This window comes from Pempheris klunzingeri, chromosome 4, assembly GCF_042242105.1.
Source record: "Pempheris klunzingeri isolate RE-2024b chromosome 4, fPemKlu1.hap1, whole genome shotgun sequence".
Taxonomy (NCBI): domain Eukaryota; kingdom Metazoa; phylum Chordata; class Actinopteri; order Acropomatiformes; family Pempheridae; genus Pempheris; species Pempheris klunzingeri.
The window spans coordinates 5,645,742-5,667,225 of NC_092015.1; the positions used below are offsets into that span (position 1 = coordinate 5,645,742).

The window sequence follows — 21,484 nt, forward strand, 5'->3', positions numbered from 1 at the left end:
CTTGGCCCTCTCTCCCGCGTCATCTGTTTGACGATATCAGAGGGGATTCTCATGCTTTGGCCTACATAATTCTTGGATAACAGTGTCACATTCATATCTACATGATGTGTTCTTCAACTGCTGTAATGCCCCAGTTTCCAGGCAGGGCTGTAATCTGTAAATGTGACACTCATGGCTCATGACAACAGCCTTCAGTTCTTGTGTAATCCCATCTTCTGGTACTTTCTAATCAAATTTCTAATATTACAGACATGTGGAGCAAAAGCTTTTTAGTGGGTCTCTTGATGTTCCTTTTATACAAAAAATGTTATTATTTAATCACTGTTTCCATTGTAATAACTGCCATGTTCGTCCCTTAGTTGCCAGCATAAAAGCTTTATGGTAACTGTGTGCAGGGACTTGACAGCTAATGCTTTGTGGTAATTCGTCACTCCTTACTCTTCTGGCCTGGCTGTAGATGGAAGTGAGCTGTTTTTTCACCTGACAGGTCAGACTGTTCTCAGACATTTGTCTCACTCCACAGCCAGCATGAGAGAGCACAACAGCATCTGCTATGGCGATTTAAACAACCCATAAAACCTCTGAAGTCCATGAGGTGAAGATAATCAACATAGATTTTAATTATATTCATTAAACATTATGCTTAAGTGATCAACATTTTAATAAAACACAACATAAGAAATGGAAAGGTTAATGTCTTGTATGAAAACTGAAACCAGAGTCCTGTCGACTGATTTTTAGGGTTACATTACAAAAATTATAATATTTCCAACAAGCTTTCATGTATTTTTATTTTATTTCTGACTTCTGATGGACCTGCCAGTGACACATCCAAGAACTCTAAATCAAACCATATAAACAGCTGGTAACTGGCAGCACCACCATATGTTAGCAGTCAGTATTGCATTTTAGTGCAATAGAGCCTGTGCAACAAGGAAACAGTTCCACTAGTGCCACCATGTGATTAACTGTACTGATACAGGGATGGGGACAAAGGGACATTTTGATGAGCTCTTGTCCCAAAGTAATACAACTACACTAAGGAATAAAACGAGGATATTAACCATTTTTATATGTAAAATACAGAATATCCAAACACATGTTAAGCCTGTGTCTAAAGGCCCTTTGACTTGGACTGAATGCCTAATTAATGAGAAGAGTGTATCCAATAAACACATCTCCAATATTTACATTTTTTTAAGAAAGTGTAGCCAACTCATTCTTCTGCTTTTCTTTCAGCATGACTTCTCCCAGTTGCCTGATGAGCTTTGCTAGTGTTTCCAGGTCGTGGTTCCCCCTTTCCAGCAGCTCATAGCGGAGGCTGGAGATGTCCTGTTTGATCTCTTTCAGTTCACCTGTGGATTCCACAGTGGGTAAATGTGTTTTGTTACTCAGTGATCCGGATGCAGAAAGCAGCATATCCAGAAAACCTGCTGAACCCACCTTCATTCACTTCATCGTTGTCTTTATCTCTCTGCGCTTTTAAGATGTATCTTTTGATCAGGCGATTCATTATCTTCTGTAATAAAGAATAACAGATTTGAGTCTTAAACTGAGAAGCTAAGCTAGGAGTTAGTTAAAGTAAAAGGGCTGTTGCCAACAGTCCATAAAGTCTATGGAATTGACTGACATATTATATTGGTACTTAAATGTACTTATAGCAAGTGTCTTTTTTAGTACCTTAATGTGTCCTCCAGATATTAGGAACTAGAATAAGTTTCCAACATTATTTATGGTCACATCTGTGTGCACAAAACTTAACTCAGGAAAGACAATGTGCTGTTAACTCAACAGCTCAGTTATTAGGTTATATGAGAAATGAGAACTTCCTTACTTGGTGATGGGTTGGACAAAATGATGCTTCCATACTCAGATCTTCCTGTTGCCTTAACTAAGAGAAAGAACATCAAAAAAGAGAAGCACTGTTAGTTCTTATCTTAAAAGGTGCTTTTAAGGGACACACTTACACCTGCAATTTATGAACATGACACAAGAGGGCCCTGAAGAACCGTATCAAAGAATACAGGTCAACTTTACCAGGGGTACTACAACTGTAACACAACCACTAATTTACATTCATCAAAATGAACTTGGCCATTTCCTTGCTTGAAATATCAATGTGTCAGCAGCTCCACCTTGTTTAGCTCCATCTCATCGTTTGTATTTTCTTTGCTTTTGCCTTGAGGTACATCCCAGAGGAATGCCCTTATCCCTAACAAGAGGGAAACAACAGACATGGGGCTGGGCACGAGGTTGAAGGGCACAGGCAGTGTGCCACCATGCTCAAAGTATGCAAACCAGAGCTTGGCCCTGGCAAACTTCCACTCGACATCAGCATCATCCTGCGCCAACAGAGAGGAAACAGTAAGAGGGGGTGGAGAGCAACAGGTGAGTATTCAGAAAGTTAAGCAATTTGCAAGTTGAATTATTAATTATTATCACAGAAAAATGAATACTGCTTTAGGAATGAGGATGATTAAGAAGTACCTCAATTTCTTGGAAGGAGCTGTTGAACATGGCAATGAGCATATTCAGCAAAACAATCACCATGATGATGTTGTACAGCCCGTACAGAATGTAGCCAATATTCTCAATGAACTTATGGTCGATGTTAATAACCACTGATTTCACTTCTGACAAGCCAAAGATGGCCCAAAATAACGTTTTAAAACTCTCTTCAAGCCTGGAGGAACAGAGACATGGGATTTAAATTAGTGTAGTGCAACTAGTCTTACATCATATCAGCTCAACACAGATTGTATCCAAAGGCACAGTTGGGAAGTATTTAGCCACATTTGCATGCTTTTTAAGGCAAACTGTGTTATTGCAACAGTCTATAGTCAACACTTACGTTGTAAAGGCATCGTTGTGCTTGGCTCCGAGGTAGTACGAGTACAGATTGAACATCCCCACCATGAAAGCCACAAAAACTGTTATGAAAATCACCATGAACTTAAAAATGTCTTTTACTGTTCTTCCCAGAGAGATCTGCAAAGGCCCGAAGCTCTCATTGGCAGGCAGGATGTATGCGATGCGAGAGAAACTCAGCACAACTGCAATTGCATAGAGACCTTCAGAAATAAGCTGCGGGTCCGAGGGCATCCAGTTGATTCGAGCTGGAAATAAGCAAAATCTGAATGTGACAGTGATCTAAATAAATGAAAACTATCTGTGCATAGAACTCATGCAAGGAGCTACTTTCAGCCTGGGCATTTTGTAAATTAATTAACCAGAAAATCACGCAGAAAAGGCTGTGAGAGTGCCATACATAACTTGATGGAAGAAATACGAGATTACTTTTATGGATTTCCTGCTTTAAGTAAAATGATTGGGAGAAAAAGGGAATCTTTTAATAGGCGCCTATCTGATCAATACATTTCAGAAATCTAGATCCAGTCAAATACTGGTGCAATGTAAAAGTCTGAGCCAGGAAATCCACCTTAATAAGGGTAATTAATTAAGGCTAACCATATATGTATAAAAAACAACTTATTGAAGCATTACTTATAATACTTGAATTCTTACCCAGCTGGAAATACTGTATCTCAAAGGGCAAGGTCATGTTGGACAGGTCAGTATAGTGCTCGTCAACATAACGCTGGGCAGAATATACATGCCAGAAAGCCATTAGTCTGGCAATGAAAGAGGTCATAAAAATGGCCAAAATACTGAAGTCAAGAAGGTTCCAGGGTTCTGAGACGTATTCCCGGATGTCCTGTGACCAGATATCTTTACATTCTTTGCAGATCTTCCCTGTAGGACACAAAAAATAAAAAATAATAAATAACAGGTTGACAGTCACATTGCTTCTCTCTTATATGAAATAATGCCATATATATTAAATGACCAGTATAAGCATGATAAATAAGGCCTGAATTGATAGTCAAATCACATAGGATTTACTGATGCTCCATGTCTTGCCTGTCGAGATAAGTTAAAGTGTCACCTTGCCGTTTCCATCTATGTAAAGTAATTTCCGGTCTGATTTATTATGGTACATGTGGGAAGAATACATAATCATCTATGTGGGCTATTTCCTAGCATGATCAATGTTTGGGGATTTATAACTCCTTAGTGACTTGCAATATCCTTGACCCTGCATGCACAGCAGAGTGGTGTAATTGTAAAAGTGTGGGAGCTTGGCGTAATCTATAAATCGACAAGACTGAGTGTCATGTGAAGGATAAGTTAACATAATGGAAAGAAACACTAACGTCACGGAAACAGATCTGACTAGTTATGATCGTATACAAGAATGTGGAAGAGACAGGGTGGCTGGTAAGGTGTGTTTACACTCAGGACCTATGACCCAGGATATGATGAGAATCTCCATCCAGGTGAAGGGAGTGGTCTTCATACGAAACAGCTGTGAGGGGTGATCATGGATGGTCATGTTAGGCAGCAGAGATGTTCCCCCAAACCGGTCTGCTGCGTTCAGGACCAGCAGGCAGAGAAACATCATAAAGGAAGCCGCATGGGCCACAAACTTCAGGAAAGGTCCAGACATGAGTTTCCCTAACTGACATAAGTCAGGGAAAGGCAAACAGAACAAAAATTAGGCAAATTGATATCACATGTTATGGGTAAACCCTTAAACAAAATATCATCTTTACAGTTTTGCAGTAAAGGATTAATCAAAACTAACACCATAATCTTTCCTAAAAGAAAATTTGACACAATTAATGCAGAGCTATTAAGTTTAAATAACATACAACATTTTTCTTTTGTAACTAACCTTACTTGATGGTGCTATCCAGTACATAAAGGCCAGGACTGGCAACCCAACAGCTACACCGAGGACAAGAAGGATTTTAACTGCTGTGGGTTGCTGACGCAGTCCAGACAAGTTCTCGTACCAGATTGAGAGGAGTTGCTGTTGGCAGTTTGGATGTGCCACAAACTGCTCCATTGGCGGTGAGTGTGTGTGTGTGTGTGTGTGTGTGTGTGTGTGTGTGTGTGAGAGAGAGAGAGATGTAAGGATTAAGAAAAACACAGAGTTAAATATGAAAACAAATGCATCAATTCTAATCCAAAAAACTCAAGTGCTTTTCCCACATTCTTACCTTTTTAACTTCATATTTTATTGCAAGTTTTAACCTGATGAGGTTTTGTCTGCTGAAGGTCTCAGAGCTTCGACATGATTCAGTGTCCCCATTTAAGACGGCCTTCACTTCCTCTGTGTTTCGACACAAATCCAGCAGTCCCACCACAAAGTCTTTACACTGCATGGACAGTTTCTTGTAATCATTCTGTAACAGGCAAAAGCAACGTCGCTAGCACCTTCTACTTTTTTGAATCACTGATAAGCACATAAACAAACTGTCAAAACCAAACTCAAATCCTGTCATAACTGCAGCCTGCGATCACCTCATCGACATAATGTTCTGTTATCTCTGAAATTTTTAGAAAAACATCAATGCTGTACCTTGAACTCCTTCTCAATGTTGGCCAGAACTGCAAGCTCATTGCCCAGCTCCAGAGCTGCCATCACAGGGTCTTCATTGGAGAGGGAGAGATAGGCTGGACTGGCCAGACCTTTGTATGCGTTGATGCGGGACTGTGAATGACTAAATGAATCATTCCTTTGCTGCTCGCTGCAGATCCTGCACTGGCAGAAGTAATCATGGGGCCGCTCTATGCGGGCCCCCTTTGTAAGAAATATATGCACGATTTCATACTCGTGGCACTGGGAAGCCAGGATGATGGGAGTGATGTCATGAGAGAAACGTGTGCCGTCCTCATCATAGGCGAAGAAGTCATCATGTGTCTCCGCCTGGCTGGGACTGTTAGTCAGTCTCTGACCATCTGCAAAGGCCTGATGGGTCAGTATGGCCTCCACTATACGGATGTAGCCTTTACTGATGGCTAACAGCAAAGCATCTCCTATCCTAGCAAGGTCTTTCTTCCTAAGTAGGAGCTTAGTCACCTCTAAATGTTCATTGGCAACTGCCAGCTGCAATGCATTCTGGCCCATGTAGTTCACACAGTTGATGTTGTGGTCTGGCAGCTCCTCTAGCATCCGCCTCACTTCAGGAACATTGCCATACTCTGCAGCATCTAAGAAAAGTTCCTCTGTCATGGAAAGGCAGGAGGAGGATTGAGCATGAAGCAGGTAACTGGCTCCCCGTAAAGCTTGTCTCCGGGGTTTTGCCACAGCCTGCCGCGGCATCATGGCTCTCCCTTCATTGCTCCACCTAGACACAAGTAAACATACTCATGTTGATATAACATGATTATCATATAGTTGAAAAACTTCACTCTCTAATCCAAATTTCAGGATGAGTAAGTTTTACTGTTTATTTCTTACTTAGCAGAAACTTTAAATAGTCTAGGTTTAGGTAAATGAACATCAGTTTCATCTATATTTCCAAAAAAGGCCTTGGGAATGAGTCAGAAGTGACCTAAGAAGTGAATGGACAACAGTGTGCAAAGGACAGCTGGTCTCAGCTGAATTATAACGCGCACTACATGTGTGATACCACCCACAGACTCTTCATCTGCTCTCCTTCATTTGGTGGCCTGGCACTATGTTTCATTGTCCTGCAGGGAAATTTGTCTTGGGCTCCAAGCCGCTGCATCACACAGCAAATATTGTACAGCGATGTCATTATGTATGTGATGGTTAATCCAGTGGTAAACTTGTATTTACAAGCACAATGTTAACTCCAATCATTAGACTGTGACCATACTACCATGTGACAGGTACTTTTTTGTAATGCTAATCATGTTTTTTGTCATTGTCAAAGGAGTAAATCTACTTTCTGGTCAGTAATTGCATTTGAATAACGTGGTTATCTAAGGAGCTAATTGCTTCAGCACAGATGATGATAGATGATGACAATTCTCCTCCATTCAATCATAATTAGTGTTAATTAGATTTTACATAACTGAACAACCTGATGAGTGCAAGCAAAATATACAGACTTTGTCCAACTACTGACTGTTAAATTATTCATCTTTGGCATCTAGTCTATATCAGCTGAGACAATAAAAAATAAAATGAAATGGAATTGGTATGATCATGAATATGACATTCAAAAATTCAAATTGGCTGTAGATTTGTCTTTAAAAATGGCATAGATAGCTGCCCCATGTGGATTTACCTGCCTGTATTTCTGAGAACACCTCGCTGTTTTTGTACTGTTGCTCTTCTTCATCATGACAGACAGTTCTTCTTAAGGGGGATGAAAGAGCAAAATAAATGAATGAATATATGAAAGAAAATATAAAAACACTGCTGTGGCATGACAGATTCCAAAACTGGCAGCGACATCAACGATTCTTGTACAATGGAGGTCATTAGGTGAGCTTAACACTCAGCATTTGTAGTGCCAAACAAAATACATGTTGTCAGAAGAAGACATCGGTATTTACAAGACAAGGAGAGACAGGATAGGACATTTGATGGAGACAGGACACTGCAGGATGAGATCCCTGAGCCTTTTAAGAAAATCATGGGCCTAAAGTTATTATTATTATTATTTAATTTTTGGAAATACGGCACATAATCTTCAATATACATCTTTTATGTTTCACAGCAGCATTTAAAAAAAAAAAAAAGTCTTACAGGTTGGTCTACTCACCACACAGATGACAGATGATGTCCCAAATCACTTCACTGTCACTTCATTCGGCCGTTACGACCCAAAACTACGTCCAAAGGGGATCAGCTGCAACTCATGTGCACCAGAGTCCAGTGAGGCTCCTGCGCACCTGTCAGACTGGCTCTCACCCACAGTCCCACCTTGGCTCTTGGTGCTGACGATGCTGCCTCTGCACGCCCAGTGGGCGGTTTTCTAGCAGCTTTAGAGGCGTGCATTACAACACAGCATATTAGCATTTATTGTATGCAATCAGGTCCTGTTTTGGAGATATTCTATCTGTTAACGTCTTAGTTTAACTACTTTTGCTGTAACAAATAAAAAAAAAAAAAAAAAGGAGATATTAAAGCACTTTGTCAAACTAATAGAGGGTGCAGGCACGGCAGATCTGCACGGACCTAACTCGTCCTGCCATAAACCGAAGCACAAGGCTGAAGGATTATTTTATTGAGGACTATTTGTGATTGTCAGGGTGCAGGCTGCAGGCAATAGCACCACTAATGCTCTATATGGTGTTTGGCACACCGAAAGTAGATTTGATGCAGTGTCCTCTGCCCATAGGAGAGCATAAACAATCTGTAAAAAGCAGATTTTCCTAAATCCTCTTATATCACGGTGCCATCAAATGTAACACACAACAACGACACACCTTTATATTTTATGAAGCATCGTCCCCGAGCAGATACAAGCTATGCTTAGGAGTATACAAACCAGTGGTTCTCCTAATATATATTTTGGCTGTACGTTTAATTAGGAAAATATGTTTGAGATGAAAGTCTTTCAGTTTTTATTCATGCATGACTTTATTCTTATTTGGGCATATATTTTACATTTTATGCCTTTATAAATAGCAGTTTAGATCTAAGAAGACAGGGAGCTGTTTTGACATAAACGTATATAAATATAAATATAAATTTATTAAACCTAATAAAGGAAAATGAAACAATGTTAACACGTGTTTTTATGAATGCAACCTTTTGTTAACCTGCACTTTAACCAGAAAATGAAAACTATAATAGTCATCTATCATTTTCCACAACCCTTTTACTTTTTGTTTTCATGGTGTGTTTTACTCAGCTATCTGTTTTCATCTGTACTCTGCTGCTGATTAGTCTTTATAATTTACGACAGTGGCAGGTGTACCTGAAGGCCTCACGCCGGTATTGGTCCCTCTGCTGGACGTAAAGAGAATGACCGCCGTTGTCAAGGAAATGCGTCCTCGGTTGCTATCATGGAGGAGCTGTACACAGACAGAAAAGTGACAACTTAGCCGGGTTACTTGTTACTTTACTGTCAGAGACGGTGCCATTCTTCAGGATGAGTCGCTGCGATGCGGATGCGAAGATGTGCTGTGCAAGTTTATCTTAAAATGGTTGAATTATCCAAAACAGAGCAAACGGCCGACGGTAGCTAAAAAAACAAAAAAAAAGACCCAACAATTAAGGCAAGTTAGCAGCTAACGTTAGCAGCTCTGCTGTATGTCTGCCCGGTGTCAGCAAGGCCCAGCAGCCTCGGAGGATGCAAGTCCTGCAGGACAACTTGTTCTACCACTCGTATCCTGTAACTGTAAATTATGCTTTTTTTTTTAATATGATATTCTAGACATGTATATCCTACGTCTGTGGTCCACCTGTGCTAAATCCAAGGTAGAGAAGCTGTTAGATTAACCACTGACATTGTGAATCACTATCACAAAACTGTGTTTGACCAGCCTGTATAATTCAAATGAATATATTAGTGCTCACTCAAGTCAGAGGTTACATGTAGGAGACACATATGTGCACGCTGCCATGAATCTGCTCTCCTTAGCTGCTCCCTTGCAGGAGTTCGAGGCACAGAGCTGATGGAGGCCTCGGGGATGAGAGACAGCTCCTGGTGGAGGAGCAGAGGTTGTGCAGAGCCCGAGCTCGCAAGTTCTCCCAGGAAACCAACCGGCGCAGGAAGTCAGTTGTTATGCATGGGTGTTTTGTAGTTTTAGCACTAATAGGACGTGTCCTCTCAGTTCAAACTGCTGCCTGCGTTCTTCCATTTCTCCCTGGAGGCAGGTGCTGCCGTGCAGCGTGCACCTCCTGGACAGACAGCTTATGGCTCTGTCCTCGGCTTAGCACCTTTGAGGGATGGATGGTGTTGACAGGATTTTGCACTCTAGGCCTGGAAATAGATCTGTTGGCCCATTGGGTAACTGTGGGCCAGAGCAGCGACTGAAGCGCCACCCCTTTGACGACTAAAGCCGCAAAGTTCAGCAGTGCATGAGCGCTCGGATCCTCAAAGCCTTTACAGATATTAATAACCTTCTAAGATTTAGATTTATCGTGTAATATCAGAGACAGATGTTGGTCTTCCAGAGGCATGTGAGCATTAGTCCTTAAACACAATGAAGGTAAACAGTTCAGCAGCTCGATGCATGCCTATACAGAAAGCTGTCCCTGTAACATTACATGAAACTGAACTTGTTTTTGCTTCATCTGAGAGAACAATGTCCAACAGACTGTCAGACTTTAAAAAACAATGTCAAATGCATTAGATCAATTTTACATCAGCACACTATTGCTTTTAACCAATAATACTGCTCTGTAACAGTACATTATTGCTTTTACACACATTTTTAATCAGATGAGCAGAAATGCACAATTTGGACTTAAATTAAATATGAATTTTTGCATCATGCCAAAAAAAAGGTTTGGTTCTAATAGAAATACCTAATTTTGCTGGCTCCCTTTCGTGCCAGTGTAAACACGGCAGAGTAATCAAGTACAAGTTTTCATATTTAAAGCATAAGCATAACTTTTCTTCACTGTGCATGATTGTGTTTGCATGTTTGCAGCTCCTATAAGATGCATTTATAAGTAAAGATATTAGATAATCTCAACAATAATAAAGATTCTGTTTATTTTTTAACAAAACAGAAATGTTCTACCTAAAGGCTTGAGCTACTTTTTGTTCCCAACACTGTTAAAAAATGAACACTGCTCCCGTTGAGATTGATTACCATACCACTTGAACCTATTAAAAAATCATTAATGCTGAACTTGATTGAACCTGTTGATTTATTGGCTTCCTCTGTGAACTCAGTACAGAGTGGTAGCTTTAATTTATTAATGACAGAGTTGAAAACATATCTTGAGGAAGCCACTCAGGTTTCGGTTTCCAGGGCCAGTCTACATTTAATCAGTTAAAATGTGCCTTGGGTTCATGCTCTGCTCTTTTTCAACGGTTTAGGGCTCTGGACGAGAGACAGAAGCAGTGGGACGTGCAGGAGCAACGGCTGAGACAGAACATCCTTCAGCAACGCCGCCAGCGAGTTCAGGATGCAACTGAGCGCTTCCAAAGAGCCCATCTACCTCCTTCTCAGAGATACAGACAATGTTAGTGTTGCATCTTATACATGCCAGTTAGAACTGAGGAATATCACATGACAGTCTTGACAAATTTCACTTTATTTGAATGTTTTCCTTTATGGTGTTCTAGCTTTTAGAAGAAATGTCCCAAATATTGAAGATGCGCTCAATCAAATTCAAGGCACCTTGAGTTCATACACCCGGCAGTCGTCTTTCTTGTCCAGCAACTCTAACATTAGCAGGTAAAAAAGTCCGATTAATAATGATATAATGCTCATGTGTTCTACATGCTAAAAATAGCTCCGTCATTGTTGTTGGATTAAAACCTCACTCAGTCACTGAGATTATGGGAACATTTATGTTAATTAATGTTATGTTATGTTAATGAACTTGCTTTTTTGGTGTATTGTATGCGTAGTCCCCTTTTAATGGCTGGAGAGGTCATCCATGTTGTTGATATTTCCGTTTTCTCTTAAAGAAGCTGCACCCCGTCTCCCAGGCCTCCCACAGTTTCGAAATCCTCCCACCGCCAAGCACTCTCTGCTGTGGAGGCCTACACAAAACTGCTCCAGGAGCAGAGCATGACCTGCCTCAAGAATAGTCAACAAGCTGAAAAGACACAAGAGAAGCAGCGGGATCACAGTCCACGGGTATGCTGATTATTTTATTTTAGTGTGCAAGAACTCAAACGTTGTGCTGGCACTCAGAACCAGAAGAGTCAAGTTGTAGGCCAGGCAGCTAAACAGTGAGCTGAAACGCTTTTCGAAGGGCCGTGTAGCCGAGGGGAGCCTCGGATTCAGATGATAATTCTCTGAATGTTCATTACACTGTTTTCACATCTGATTTATTGTTATAAAAATATTAATTATAGCTGCTTTAATCATCCAACTGTCCATCCTGCTGTTTTCTACAGTGTCCATTCTTCTCATATCTACACCTGCATAATTACATCACATGTTCCCACTACGTGATGATTTATTGAATCTGGGTACATTTTTATATAATATACACATTTACATATTTAAGAGTTAAAAACAGGGGTTCAAATGTCAATACCTCAAATGCGGTGTGAGAAGAAAAACCTGTTCATAGATAAAGAGCAATGATCAGGTTAATCGCCGAACATCAGTGTAACTTTTTTTTCTCCATCAAGCAGAGTTCAAATGCCTGTTTTTGTATCTCATCTAAACAAAAGTAGATCCCTAGGGGGCAGCAGTGTGGCATGAGGCTTTTCCTGCACCCAGAATACCCCACTTAACAGCACCCTCTGGTGGCATGTGGGTGTAAATAGCTGTTTCCAAAATGATATTATTTGTGACAGAGATGCTTGATTGAGTCGGCGCAGGGCAGATGCTTTTTAGTGTGCAAATTGAAGTGATAGTCTCTCTGTTCTCTCAAAAACGAACTGATATCTGACTAAAATATCGAATTTCTCATAGGAATATGGTATAACGCCCCTCTCACACAGAACCTGTGCATATTACATGCATGTAGTATAGAAGAAGAATTCATACCAAACCTTGTTCACAGATATGTCCAGGTTATACAGTAATTTCAAACATGTGAGTTACTGTGAAATTATTGTCTTGTCACTACTGTACTATCGCAGTATGTTTCTAATAAACCTGCATTTTTATTTTTATGTTAGACACCTGATTTATAAATGACCCAGGAAAGTGAACTGTGGTCTCATGTCCACCAAGCAGAGCTCAGTCTGAACCCTGCTATTGACCATACTGGTTTTCCAGGTCCATTTACTTTTGTTTACACATGTACTACAGTCCAGTAAATGAACAAAACTCCTACATAATCACCTTGAATCACTTTTGTTTTTCATCTGACAGTACAGCTCATCTTACAGTAAATGATGATTCATAGTTTAGGTGTGGGTACCATCAGTGAAAATTCTGTTTTCACGGAGATCGGGGAAGTGTAAAAAGCAAAAAATAGATTTGATAGAGTTCTTATCACCTTTGAGAAATAATTTCTCAAATGTAAAGCTGCAAAACCCTTTTACTCGCTCTTAGATAGACGACTGGACTATAACCCTTAATGTCTCTTCTCCACTCTCTCCCTATCTCTCTCTCAAGCACAAACAACTTTTATTGTAGAGCTGTTCCACCCCTGTAAGTCATATTGTTACTTTCTACTTATCATCTCTCTTTCACTTTCATATTTCAGGACAGCCGCCTGTCTGATTGCTGTAACTCTGAAAGCCTTTCAAGTAAGGACAGTTTAGAGAATGAAGACTCCAACCACAGTGCAAAAGACCTACAGTGTTCCTATTCATCGTTCTTTCTCGATTCAGAGAAGTCCCCTCCAGACCCGAGGAAGCAAAATGATTTGCGTCCAACATCAGACCCCTCTTCTTTCTCAGCGATGACGCTTCTTGGTGATAACTGTGCCCCATCAAAAAACCTGCATGAACCTAAGCAGAAAACACAAGAGGACGCTAAAGGGCTTCACAATAAGATGCATGTTTCCAAAGCTTCTTGGGGGTTCACATCTGTTGAGCAAACCCCTGAAACAAAGACCCAGCCTGCTCTGCACAACTGCAACTTATTAACTCTGTGTGAAATTATTAGTGCAGACCCAGAGCACTTTGAGGTAAACTCCCCACTAAACAGTCCCAGTGACAATATCAGTGTTGCGAATAGAGTTGCTCCTGGCAACACAGCACTTCAGTCTTCATGTCCCAAACAAGAGGCTCTGCTAGACCTCAGGCAGCAGAAGAGCCATGACGACAGACAATTAAAACATCCATCAGCTACAGAAGTTCTTTTCCCTGCCGAAAATGGCAACAGCAAAGACCTTTTGTTTGAAGCTACCCGAAAGCCAAATATTTTCATGAACGATAAAACAATAGATAATGCCTCACGAGAAGAATCTCTTCAACAAACAGGAAAAGTAAACCATTATCTGTCATCCCAGAAGCAGTCTAGTGCTTCCATAAACAACCTCAATAAGGTTTCAAACTCAGAGCCCGAAACCAAGAAGCCCATTAATACAGCATTGCCGCAGCACGTGTGCCTGTCTAACATTCAGTCAGACACTTTGAAGTGCCTTAAGTGTCCCGAGGAGGAAGTACAAAAATTGCCTCATTCTGTATGTGAAGTCAGATTCATTAAAGGAATCCTTAAAAAGCAGTCCAAATATATGTCAGGCGATACCACATGTGTGTACGGCTCAGGACATTTGATTTTTGCAAAACAAGTGGCGTTAGCAATCAGAGATAGTGTCGAGTTGACGAGGGCAAAAACTAAGGATTTGGAGGGCAACAACACTGTCAAAAAGAAGCTGCGTTGGTTTGATGAGGTACATTTGGAAAACGAGGACAACAAGCAGAACATAATGAAACAGATGAAAAGTAAGTCTTCCCATTTTTCTCAGTCAAAACACATATCAGAAGACCACCAGCTAAGTCTCACTACAGTCTCAGGGGCTTCCAAGCCTGGACCCAACATGACCCCTCCAGCCTCCGCTGGTTATCACTTTACAATGCAAGCGTGGGCAGATGTTGGAGTTCAAGTCAGCTTGCCCCAGGAACGAGTAGATGAGGTCAAGGTGCCGTGGAGCAGCACCAGGACCGCTGGCCCCAAGGTCCCTCGGAGAGAGCGCTCTGCCCGAGCTGGAGCGGGTCCTGTTTCCTCGCGGACCAGAAAGGGCACTGTCATGCGACCTCAATCTGCCACCGAGGTGAATCAGATTGCCAAAACCCAAGGGAAGATCATGGTGCCCCACCCGCCTCCTAGGATGGAATCAGTGGAAGAGAAGGCGCTGCACATCACAAAAGCTCCATATGGCATGGACCATGCAAGTGTCAACTGTAAACAATCCGTGGCTGTGGAGCAGGCCCTGCACAAGGACAACACAGAAGGCTTTTTCTCACCTTACACACATCATGTAATCAGAACAGATAGTAATGTTATGTACACACAACTGCCACCCTCTTACAAGTACCCGGTTGCAGAGGGCAACACGAAGGGCGCCCCCAGCTCAGGTCATCAGGAAACCCAGGGCTGCAGAAGAAGAAGAGGTGTGGTGTGCACTGACAAAGGCCTCTGTTTAGATTGCACTCCCACAGACGAGGAGATCTCACATCTCTGGCTCGGTGTCCGCAGTGCCTTAGCCACCAAGGACGGTAATGTATATTTTGGCCCACAGCCGCTCACACAGCTTAGGCTTGGTGTGTGTGTGCAAAGAGGTGTCATTTAGACTGTCGTGCAGTTTCTCTCAAACCTATTTGTTTCTGCCCATTAGCAAGCAGACTTATTTAACTTATCTTTTATCCTCGTCATACAATTACAATTCCAGTGACCCTTTGAATCTGTCGTTTAGTCTTTAATAGCACATAACACATATAATCACATTGAAAGGAAAATGCAGGTAATGAGCTGTATGATATGTATGATGTATGATTTTTTTTTCTCATCTCATGTTTTGATATTGAAAAGTCATCCTGAGAAAAGGAAGCCAGTAATATGTGAAAAAGTCGCCTAGTTGACCCTAAAAAAACATCTGCCCTGCCTCAAGCCATTGCCAATCTGTCCCATGTTGCCATCATCAGTGAAAGTCTTATCAGCCAGGTCAAAGCCATGACAGTAATAGCTGGCTTCTTTTTTACCCACTGTACTGGTGAGATCAAACGTTGGATCCAGACCACGTTTTCCATTGCATCAAAGAATACTGTTAAGAATGTACTTTTAATGTAATTACTTTTAGCGTCTGCATACATTCGTCTGCTACCATTTAAAGTTCCACAGTGAGCTGCGCAAACAGGAAAATATTCAATTTTGCTTGCAATATCACTTGTAGCAGGACAAACAGAAACAAAGAGCAATTACAGAACAATCTGGCTTCTTTTCCGGCATATTCCATTTAAAATCCCTGCTGAAATCACAGCTTTCAAGTCAACACGTGGAACATATTTTATTATGTATCCTCTTCAGAGGAACACAGGGGCCTGGGCTCACCAGGTCACAATTATCATTTATGTCAATGTTTTTACATTATGTATCTCAGTAAATACATCTTCTTTCAGCAAAAACCATGCTTAGAAGGCAGGCCCTGGAGAATGGGAGAGTTGTGAGGAAAGTGTTCGTGGAGCAGGGCAGACAGCCTCCCGGCTCTGGGAACAAAAGGTTCCCTCAGCCCTCTCAGGTACATGCATGCCGTTGCCCTGTGGGGAGGAAGAATGAGAATAATTGCTAAAGATCCGTAAATAGGTGTGTGTTTGAACTTGTTGAATCAGTTTTGCAGTCCCTTTCATGGTGTCCTTAGTGTTGGTGAAACTGATTAGACTGTGATTTATACTTCTCAAGACAAGACTTTCTGGATGGACTTGAGTTATCAGTGTTTTACACAGAATAAGTGCTGCTGGGTTTTTTTTAACAACTTACTCTACCATTTATTGTGCTTTATGTCTATCACCTAGAGTGTTTGCCATGTACTGTAGGCTACATAGATACTATTTTAGGTTCTTCCAAGACCTAAATGACTTCACATGCTTTTATTTTGTTTTGTATAGCCAACAAAACAGACCACAGAGCCAATCAGACCGTTTTCCAGTACTTACGACATGGCTTTTCCGGGAGAAGGTATTGTGTTCATTGTGTGTGTGTTTAAGTTTCTGTCTGAGTTAAAACAAACTTTTATTATCTACAGTCACAACTATTACAAAAGTGTCCGTCTGTCAAGTTCAGCATTGACACTTCTCTCCTGCATGCATGTTATTTAATGGACAGCACTGTGCACAAGTCTTAGACAGGCGTGAAGAAATGCTGTCAAGTAAGCTTTCAAAAATAGAAAAATAATTATTTTTACTGATTTACAAAATGCAAAGTGAGCGAACAGAAGAAAAGTCTGAATCAAATCAGTCTTTGGTGTGACAACCCTTTGCTTTCAAAACAGCATCAGCACTTCCAGGTACACTTGCACACAGTTTTTGAAGGAACTCCGCAGAAAGCATTCTTACTTAACAGCATTTCTTCACACTTGCCTAAAACTTACTGCACAGTACTGTATGTTATTGTATATGATTAGATGGGACCCAAAGTAGCCAAACGTTCTTAGTATTCCTTAAAAGTAAAATTAATATTCTGAGCTAAAACCATTCTAAGTCATTTTAGCCGTGCAACAAGGACATCAGAAACGTAGAAAGAACAGCACAGCATATTTAACACAGCTAAGCGCATAGTAACAACAACAGAAGTGGAAACGAGTGAGAATTCATGCCTTTGGTGTGACTTTGCCTGTGCTCTCAGGTTTGGAGAGCGCGGCCCATTTACACCTGGCTGAAGTACACGCTGAAGGCCTCCTGGAAGAAAGGAATATTGTGGCTGCCATGGAAACAGCCCAAACACGGAGGCCCGGAGCGATGCAGCGCAGCCAACAGAAGGGACTCACCACCATATCCTTGGAGGAACAGAAAATCCTCCTCTCTCTGGACAGACTCAACCACCAGCTGTTCCGTGAGCACTTTGTAAAGGCTCTTTGCATCAGGCCAGAACCGATCGACTAGATTGTTTTGACCTGCAAATAACAAAAAAGTATTAATATGCTGTCATTTCAATACCTTCCTGTTACTGTTTGTAGGTGTGCAGGAACATGAAGCGGGTAAGACGGAGCATGGCCTCGTACTTATTGATGCACCCTCTGTAAGTATGAATTTCCACAGGATTCATTTCTTGCCCCAAAGTATGAGGTGATTATGCTGAACATGTTTTATCTCTCACCTTCTTTCGTTGTTTTCAGAAAAGGGACGTGAAAATCACAAACCACCACAAGCAGCGTGCATCCTCAGCTAACAACAGCTCTCGCTACCAGAAGAAACTCTGACTTAAAGCTTGTGTGGTCCACAGTGGTCTTTTCTCCCCTCGATAGGATTTAGTCTAAGAGATCCGGAGCAACTGAGTGCAGAAAGAAAAAAAAAATATCAGCAAAATGACACCAAACAGAATTTTTAAGTTGTTAGTTTTGTATTTTTGCCATCTGCTTGGACAAGAACAAAAAAATCTTTGTAACTTTTTTTTGAGCCATTTCCTCTTAAGCAACCAAATCCTAAGTGCCTATGAAAATGACACTCACTTCAATTTGCTTTTATTTCACTACTGACAAAGGCCTTTCTGATCACTGACACAAACATACACTGTAGATTTCATTTCCACTGCTGTCTCATTCTGTATTCATTTTATATGCTATAATTATAACTTGATGGAAAGTATTTTTGGACCACATTGGCTTGGATCGAAGCAAATCTTGGATAAACTGGCCGGGTGCACTGTATTTGGCAGTATTGGTATTTCCTCAACAATGCATAGCACTGTCAATAAATACACTGAAGATCGGAAATGCTTTATGGAGAGAAAAGTCACTACGTTGAAGGTGTGTCTGTCTTTGATGGCTGTAGAAAGGACAATTATGTCTTGTGCAGTAGACTCAACCTACTGGCTCAACAAGGTAAGCCTCTGCCAGAGGGCTTCCAACCCTCTGTTGCAATCTACCCTGAACTTAACGCTTGATTTACAATCTATTTTATTTATTTAGTTGATTTTAGTTGTAGGCTACTGCTTTTTTCTGTGTGAAATAAGTGGTTATTAATTACATGTTTCTCTATCTCCCTTGACAAAAAAAATAGGTGCATCAGTGGAAGAAAAGCTGCAGGGATTATTGAGGTGTGCACAGTTGCCCCTCCTTCCCCAACGTGTCTGGTTTTGCCCCTCAGTCAGCCTGCTAGGACTTGCTCCAAGAGGTGGAGGAAGCCCGAGGTCATTTAAACAGTCAGGCTCCAGTCGCAGATGAAACTTTTTTTGGTTTAACTGCAGGTTTCTGGTTCTATGCATGCATACATTCTTGAGTCTTTCAACAAGGGGCTGTGGTGTCTCACTGCCAAGTAGAGTCATGCATCATCCCTTTGTTATCTTACACCAAAACTGAGAACAGCCACAAAGAGAGAAAATATGCTCCGCTTTGGTGTATGATGATGCCTGCAGCAGCAGGGGCCCTTTGACAAGTTTTGTGCAAAGAGATTCTCTAGAAAACAAGGACAAAAGATGTCCACTGTGGTTATTTGAGGAGGGACATCGATGTCACTTCCAAGCCAATGGGCATATGACTATCAGAGATTGATTAGAGAGGAAAAACACTGACGCTGTCCCTGAATATTAGGCTCATTTAGATGTTTCTGAAACAAAAATCTGTTCTGTAGAAAGAAGCAGTCCGACCAAATGACCAGACGTCACCATCATGTGTCTTTTGATCAACTGAATTCCAGAACAATGTTCTGTATTTCTATAAAAGAGCGACATTAAAGTAAAAAAAAAACATCCTGTTCATTAATACCCTTCCTTGTATCAATGAGAGAATAAATCTGAATGCACATGCACAGATAAACAAAACAGTAAAAATCATGTCCAGTAAGAGTTCATCTGTGGAAACCACCTGCACACCACTGACCAGACTTTTACTCAGAATACTCCACTGCAGGTTTTCTCTGAAATCTGCTTCCTTTGGCCTACTACCGTTAATGTTCAGAGTCATTACCCCACACAATGGTGAGCTTAATGACATTTAAGCCTTAACCAGCACAACACCCAGAAACCCAACAAGAAAGGGCAAGAGAGCTGAAAATAAGGGGAGAGTTTTGCACGGATGCAAGTTCAAGCTTGTGCTTTGGTCTGTTGTGAAGCTTAATCTCACAAGTATTTTGTCATATTTTGTTACAGTCCATTTAACATGCGGTGAACGAGTGTCTGAGTATTCAGTTTCTGCAAAACTGAATAATTTGTCTGATGCATGTGAAAACGGACTGGATGGTAGTTTACAGCCATGTTCGGCGAATAACTGCACATAAAGACAAAACACTGCAACGAATCTTAACTTTTTAAACTGATTTTAGTTAGTTTTACCTCTATTATGAAATATTATAGGCTACAAATTACATGCCTACAAAAATATACAAAAGTACAGACCACAGGTGCATAAAGTGGATGTACAACAATCAAGATTGTGTTCATAAAGCTGCAAAATGATATATGACAAAAATGTAATAGTATGAATTAATTGTAAAGGGAGGGCAGACAGAGAGGTGTCTGTTAAAGAAAGAGAGAGACGGTTTGCCTGTGTTTATGATCCAAACCCTCAGACCGTATGCTCCCAGTAAAAACTGTAGAGGGCACTCAAGCTCCCATCTGCCCATCTGCCTGTAGCAACACCGTGCGTCACTACATCCGATAATAACACCGGACCGAAGCATTTAAACCAACAGGGAGGACTGGCACAGCCGTCCTGTCCTCCAGGACCACAGGGCAGAGAAATGGAGCCCAGGGAATTCAGTTTCTGCTGATTTCCTGCAGCATCCGACCAAACCTCAGAGACACTGAGCGGCCTCAGAAGGATGAAGAGATGTTGGTCCAAAGTGACCAAAGCCCGCTAAGTGGGTGGTCCCCTCGGGGCTGCCGGGACACTGCAGTCCATCTCTTTAATGTGTCTGAGTGCGTTACAATGATGTGAAAATGACCGCTTTCACCCAAAACAATGGACATCTCTTGACTGGCAGCATGTGTGCACAAAATGTCACATTCATAAATCAAAATATGTGGGCTGGTAGCACGATCAGTAAGTGCTGCACTGACATTAAAAAGTTTTCCAGACAAGTGTTAGATTGAATGACCCTTTGATGGAAACATCAAAAAATAATAATAACAGGACACATGGATATGATAGTGATACATGGCTGGAATAAATACAATAAAAAGCCATTATACCAGGGAGTCATACTACTGGACCTGTTGCATGCTGATGATTTTTACACATTTTTTTTATTTGGCTAATCTTAGATGTTTTAAAGTGTCGAGATAAAATAAAAAAAAGAAGAAGAAATAGGCTGAATTAAATGAATAAACTAAACTTGCACAGTGCATCTGTTTAGAGACATAAGCCTGTGGATGTGACTGGCAGAGGGGAGCTCTTTAATCTGTTCATCGGGGCTTTACAGTGTCTGTGGGTATTTAATAGGGCTTCATAATCATTCATTCAGGGGATGTATGGGAAAAAGAGTTGAAACAGAGCCTCTGTATCCAAAGAGAGTGGATCTTGACAAAATGATTTCTCAATGGAAGAGGGGTCTCATTAGCATAACAATTGTGGGAACTGCATGGATCTACTTTTCATGAGCACTGTAAAAAAAAAAAAAAAAAAAGACAGAGGAAAAAAAAATAGTTCTTTTATATATACTGATGAGAGAAAGTGTGTTTTTGAATTAGGTGTTAAAATTGGTGATTTGTAAAAGTTTGCGTTGCCACATTATCCACAAAACCTACAGTGCAAACACACAGAGTATGTTCTAAATAAATACCACGTTTATAAAGTGGTGTAAATGCAGGAAGAATGTTTAAGTAACCACATTAACTTGTATAAGTAAAAATAATTATGTGTTCAGTTCAGATTTTAATGCTGCTTCCGCACAGATTCTTCACCCACTGGTGCGTTTTTAGGGGTCAAAAGAGTGAGTTGAGTATCACTGAACAAATAATGAAACTTGCAGGT

The 21,484-nt window shown here is 41.0% G+C and overlaps 2 protein-coding genes across 2 annotated transcripts; one reads left to right on the forward strand and one right to left on the reverse strand.

The window, feature by feature from the left end:
• Positions 1 to 1,197: 1,197 nt before the first annotated feature.
• Positions 1,198 to 6,172, reverse strand: trpc6b (transient receptor potential cation channel, subfamily C, member 6b). Its single transcript, XM_070829340.1, has 11 exons — positions 5,426 to 6,172; positions 5,064 to 5,249; positions 4,736 to 4,900; positions 4,303 to 4,519; positions 3,526 to 3,753; positions 2,852 to 3,116; positions 2,488 to 2,683; positions 2,136 to 2,342; positions 1,835 to 1,891; positions 1,444 to 1,519; positions 1,198 to 1,355 (listed from the first exon to the last, which is right to left on the reverse strand). Exons 1-11 carry the CDS (start codon positions 6,170 to 6,172, stop codon positions 1,198 to 1,200), a joined length of 2,502 nt encoding a protein of 833 aa, XP_070685441.1.
• Positions 6,173 to 9,119: 2,947 nt separating this feature from the next.
• Positions 9,120 to 17,809, forward strand: cep126 (centrosomal protein 126). Its single transcript, XM_070829870.1, has 11 exons — positions 9,120 to 9,154; positions 9,425 to 9,544; positions 10,821 to 10,966; positions 11,070 to 11,181; positions 11,418 to 11,589; positions 13,121 to 15,080; positions 15,981 to 16,099; positions 16,467 to 16,536; positions 17,203 to 17,409; positions 17,534 to 17,595; positions 17,693 to 17,809. The coding sequence occupies exons 1-11, from the start codon at positions 9,120 to 9,122 to the stop codon at positions 17,774 to 17,776; spliced, it is 3,087 nt and encodes a 1,028-aa protein (XP_070685971.1). The 3' UTR covers positions 17,777 to 17,809.
• The last annotated feature ends 3,675 nt before the right edge of the window (positions 17,810 to 21,484 follow it).